This window comes from Colias croceus, chromosome 18, assembly GCF_905220415.1.
Source record: "Colias croceus chromosome 18, ilColCroc2.1".
Taxonomy (NCBI): Eukaryota; Metazoa; Arthropoda; class Insecta; order Lepidoptera; family Pieridae; genus Colias; species Colias croceus.
The window spans coordinates 10004234-10010205 of NC_059554.1; the positions used below are offsets into that span (position 1 = coordinate 10004234).

Sequence of the window (5972 nt, forward strand, 5' to 3'; positions counted from 1 at the left end):
GTTAAATTTGGTTTTGTACTATTTCGCCGCAAAATGCACCGAAAAACTGCTTATTTTAGTCAGATTCGTAAACGCGTCCTTAAGAACTACAAATTGTATAAGGAAATGAAACTACAAACTCGCCTAGTCGTTGAATTAATGTATTATACATACATCTCCTTTCATCCGATCCAGCCTTGTTCCCTTTTATCTCAGCTACAATAAAAGTGAACAGTACTAACATATTATTTAAATATACGCTTTCAAAGCTTGTATAGCGCATAAATATTGTATCTCTCTTGTGTGTAAATACAGGCCTTCCTTTTACAGTGTCAGTCTATGAATAAGACCTTTAGCAAAATGTATTCATTATATTATTTATATTATCATGCTATAGGTGATGGGGACTTGTAGGAAAAGCGAGTTTTATGCTCGTCTCTTAGTATTATAGACATAATGCTTTTTTATGACTTAACTGGTTGAAGAAAAAGGAATTTTTACCAAGCACGACACAAGTAAATTGAAAAGAATATTTTATTAAATATACCTGTAATTGTATTGCATTATGCGTATTGTTATATTTTTTGCTAGATAAATTATTACTAACAAAGCAGTTCCGAAACCTCTCTTAACTGTATATATAATATGGTAAAAATATTACTGTAATCGTTCTCTTTGTTATTTTAAACTGAACAAAAAACAAATATTTCCATCCCGTAGTCATGCAAGTTAAATTATTTGATATAACGAACTGCATTCATAAGAGCGGAGCTACGGTTTAGCTAATCCCGCCTCTTGATAAGTTTTTGCCCTTTTTCTGTTACTGATATTTTGTTTACTCTATGCCGCTTGACGCTTCTATTTTTGAAGCCAAGGGAACCGTAAACACCACAGTAATTCAGCATCAAATTGAATTTTAATTTAAAAAGTAAATAACGAGGAAGCATCAAGCAATCAATTTCGTGTGGATATAATCGGAGCGCTAATAATTAAACTGTGAGCACCTCAGAGCACGGCTTAAATGGAGGGGGGGGGGGGGGGCTTAATATCGAATATCGATTTTTTATTAGTTTCAGATTAGTCTCCTTGGGAACTTTTACCGATTTATTGCATACCGTTCTTTCTGAGAAATAGATATTAAAAATATCTTCTTGATACAAACGCAAATAAGTATACCTACATTTATTCAAGAAGATTTTATTAGAAGCGCATTAGTGAAGTACCATTGAAAATTGGTACCTATAAACGAATCCTTTTAATTCCACCTAATTGTGTAAGCTGAATTTAACTTTCAACTAAGAAAGTATATTATATGCCTATGGATATGAAAAACAATTATTATACACTCTGTTAAAGTATCACCTATTCTCCTTTAATCTATTAAACTTTGTACTGTCACTTCAAATTGTCTCACGTCTTAAAATATGTGTAGGTATGTATGACAGAGTCAACGTCCTACGAAACCGCGAAACCCGATCGGGTCCGATCTAGCGATGCGATAGCTCGCTGCCGCTGCGGTCACGAAGCTATGCGCCAGGCTAGCTGCAGCTTGCTGCCTGGTGGTGAACCATTGGGTATCACGTTATATGTCAACGAAGCAACCGATGCACTGCGGCTTGGGTGTAAGATACCCACACTAATGTGATGTCGAAAGGAATATTTTGTCTTTGATGCTTCGGTCCTATAACCTATTGATCCAAGCGTGACGCTGCATATCCTTCCTCGATAAATAGACCATCTAATACAAAAACATTTTAAATTCTAAACAGTAGTCCTTTTTTCAGGTATACAATATGCATATTATGTCATTCAACTTAGCGAAAAGTACACGAGGGACTATAGATTACTGATTAAGGAAACATTAGTTAGGTACATAACTACATAACCGTTCAGATTTGAGCAAAAATAAAATGAAAAGTTTTTTGAATGCAAAAGTATTTATTTCGTTAAATTTATTCCAGAAACAGGCATCGATATACGATATAATATAGGGTAAAGGATTGTTGTATCACGCACTCGACCGTAAAGACTACAAGCATCTCACATTGCTAGCCTTAGTACCTCTTTATAAAACCAGGTCCGACCCCGTATAAAATCTAGAATAAAATATATAGCCTACGTCACTCAGAAATAATGTAGTACTCTGCTGGTGACAGCAATTTTGAAATAAATCCAGCAGTTATTGAGGTTTTTGTTGAATAGAAAACTTTCCATTCTATAACATTGGTAAAGAACAGCTGATATATTATTATTATGTAGCTATAAAAAAATATTTGTTGTTTTACTGTGTACATATTTGGCACTATTTAATGTGATTTAGATAGCGATATATTAGCTGTTAATAAGTTAGCTTGTATTATGAATAATGATTTTGCAGTGTTGTATGTTTTCATAAGTCTACCTAACAATAAATAAGTGTAACTGAACACTAAATAGGTATACTGTTTAGATTGCTTTTAGTACCTAGCTTTCGCCCCAGGGTTTCTCGCGATAAAAACTAATGTATCTATCTATATGCTCTGTTTCTTTATCGATTCCACCGAAATAACACAACGAAAAAATAATAATGTTAGTAGGGATTAGACTGGATTAGAAGAGATTATGAAGGATCGCCATAAAAAACGAATATTGTATCACGAACTTAATAAATATTGTGGGGAATGATTTGAAGGCACGTAGAAAATTTGCATATTTTTAAAAGGATTCGTTTATTAGATTCAAAATGAGTATAGTAAGTACCTACCTAGAAATTGAAATTTTGCTTGTGTAATTTTTATCTAGGTAATACCTAGGTAAATTAATAATATTATGTCGATGTAGGTACTTACCCTATTTAAATATTGTGTTGTGACTTGTGAGTTGTTTATTGAGATTACTGTTGTCCATTATAACAACCATATGATTATTTATTATTCATCATAGCCAATAGGTGAATGTAATTTTATTTTAAAAATGACTCTACTCGCTTAACACACCTTATTCATTTATTTGTGTGTATGTATGCGTTTTATATTACTCAGCCCACCAATTCAATTTAAGTTTCAAGTATCACACATCAATCATTATTTATTTAAGCGTGTACAGGAAAACTCAATCTATCCGAGCGAAATCGGGGACCTCATCTAGTGTACAATAAAAAGCCCGCTCCCAGCGTGCGCTCATTAAGGCCTGGCACGCACTGCGACCCTATAAAAGGATATACTTGCCTTTATGTACCCTGCCTTAGATGCCAACGCACAGTTAAGAGGCCGGGGGTTCGATTGCTTTACAATTCCACCTTGATAAACCTATTAGGTACCTTAATACTTAAAGATTTACCTATATGTTCATTACTTTATGTATTAGGTACGTATGAAAAATCAAGTTGGTATTTTCATACATATAATCTCAAAGATTTGTTCCCTTTCATCGTAGTTCCATGTATCAGCGTGGTAAAACGATAAAAATTAATAATAACTTTTTCATTAAGATTCGTATAAAATTGTAAATTATTCGTGTACGTACATTATTGTACAATATACCTAATACCGATTACCTACATGTGAGTTGTGTCATGACTCATGACAGCTAAACGTGTCACATCAGACTCGCATTTATCTGTGCCGGGTTTAGAGAGTAAACACGTTTTGTTATTTAATTAATGGTTTTAATACCTAGTAATGAGTATTAATAAAACGCTGAAACAGCGTATGACTAAATCGTATGAGGCGGTAGAGATTTAGGTAGGTAGGTATATTATGTTAAATCATAACAAAGTTGTTTACAATGTGGCGACTGGCGAGTGTACGTAGAATACCTAGGTGACGCTTGACTTATACATTAGCTAGCCCACCGCTTTAAATAAGGTTTAAAAGATTTATGTAAATGCGACATTGTAAAATAGTTTTGTTTTCTACGTTCACCTTTACACCTCCGGCAATTAGCAAGTATAATACCGCTCCCATTGCTATGTGCATAATGCGGCCCGCACCTACGGCACAATGTTGTGACGCCGTAAACCACGCATTGTAATCGTTTATTGTACTCTGCCGTATTAGGTACAGTACATTCTACAAGAGACCGTCGCGTCGTTAGGAAAATGTGTCGCTTCATTCGATAGCCCTTCTTACAGGCGGCCAAGCGCGGAGCGCGTCAATGAGACATTTCGTTTCTTTGTTTCGTTGATACGCGGCGCTACTACGCGCGATCAGCTGTTCGGCATTCGCACGCAGCAGAGTGCGCAGCCGCGCTCGCGCCCGCCTCGCCGCCGCCATCTTATCGAGCGGCGCGGGCCGCAGCGCGCACACTCCGCCGGGTCCCGGCCGCCGGAGTCCCGACGCGACACTCTCCTGCTGGGCCGCGCCGCGCCGACCGAGCCGCGCGACCGAACCACGGCGAGGGGAGAGGGGACTCCGCGCAGGCGCGCCGCCCGCGCTCTCAGTCTAGCGCTCGCCGCCGACTAGCGCGCACGTCCGCGCGCTCTATCTCGCAAAATCAGCTGATCGGCGCGCGCCCCGCGGCGCACATGCCGTGAGGCCGCGCCCGCCACGATGACGGGCTACGCCCGCGGCGAGGCCGATTTCGCCGCAGACCGCTTCAGGCGGGACGCCCGGCCCGCCTCGCTCGCTCCAAAGGATTACTCGGTGCCTTTACACGTAGACTGCAGTATCGAATACGAGCTTCCCGACTGTGCCAAGCCGCCGCAGGGCGTCAAGATCGAGCCGCTGCTCATGATCCACCCGTCGCACTTCCGGAGGCTCGAGAGCCTGCGGCGGGTGCCGTTCGTCAACAACCTGCCGCGCACGGACGGTGCGACGGCCGGTGCGGTGGCGGCGCCGGGGCCCGACGCGCGGCGCGGGCGCGCGGCCCGGCGCTGCTGCCGAGCGGCGCCCGCCCCGCCAGCGCCGGCGCCGCAGCCCGCGCAGGCCCAGCGCGCGCGGCTGCCGGAGGACGCGCGCCGCTACCGCTTCGAGTACGCGCCCGAGGGCAGCGGCAAGCTGGTGGCGCGCGGCCGCCTCAAGCCGCACCCGTACCTGCCGCCCGAGGCTCTGGACTGTGATATCCGCGCGCTGCCGCCGGCCGCGCCCTACGAGCGCTTCGACAAGCGCGCCTTGCAGCAGCTGCCCATCTACATGTAGCCGCCCGGCCGGGGCCGCTCTCTGTGATGTTTCCTGTAATTAGTTAGTGATAAGTGAACGAACCCGATACCAAATAGAACTTGTGCGTTGATATTGTTTGAACGTCGACTGTGTTGTGGACCTGTGACGCGTACGGCCCCGCGGGGCCCCAACTGAACGTATTTATTGCAGTATCCGATGCTTCATGATAACTTATTGTACCGTCGCTGATTCGTTGCGTATTTCTGTATAAGATATCATATCGATAAATATATGTTCAAAAATTGTATTATAATAAATATGTACCTATAGAGTAAAAAAATGAAAGTGAGAAAAAATATTACGAATAAATCTAGAAATAGTTATGTTTTCGAATAGGTGATGATATAGGACAGTCCCGAGTGGTAAACTAGAATCGTACTCTACTCTCATTTTGTAAGCAGTTATGTTTGTTAAAATTATATATAAAGAGTCCTCTGATGAATAGTCTGATTAACAAATATTCGGCATGTAAAAGTCTTTATAATGCGCTTACTTAGCATATCATAGTATTATATTGTGTCATAGTCCAATGCCAAAAATATAACTATCTTTTTACAAAAATCCCTAAAGCATCGTTTTATTTCCTGTGAAGTGCCCAGTGTTCCCAAGTGTCCCTCGCTGGATTGTGTCGGATTCCAACTGGATTGTGGATTGCATTCGAACATGCAGTAAGTATGGCTAATATTTTCAAATGGCTCTTTTATAACACCACGGTTATTTAAGATATCCTTTTGGAACGCTTTGACCTATAAAATTTGTTCTTTCGACTGATCTTGGCAAGGCAAATATTACCATAAACGATTGATAGACTTTATAGAAAGATCTCTCAAATGAGCGATAGTTATGAATGAATTT

General features: G+C 41.2%; 1 protein-coding gene across 1 annotated transcript; it reads left to right on the forward strand.

The window, feature by feature from the left end:
• The first annotated feature begins 3718 nt into the window (after nt 1–3718).
• LOC123699720 (centrosomal and chromosomal factor-like) lies at nt 3719–5686 on the forward strand. Its single transcript, XM_045646734.1, has one exon. The coding sequence runs from the start codon at nt 4509–4511 to the stop codon at nt 5094–5096; it is 588 nt and encodes a 195-aa protein (XP_045502690.1). The 5' UTR covers nt 3719–4508; the 3' UTR covers nt 5097–5686.
• The last annotated feature ends 286 nt before the right edge of the window (nt 5687–5972 follow it).

Bases quoted from the DNA above. Each gene is read 5' to 3' on its own strand.
- LOC123699720 (XM_045646734.1), top strand. From the start codon at position 4,509: ATGACGGGCTACGCCCGCGGCGAGGCCGATTTCGCCGCAGACCGCTTC.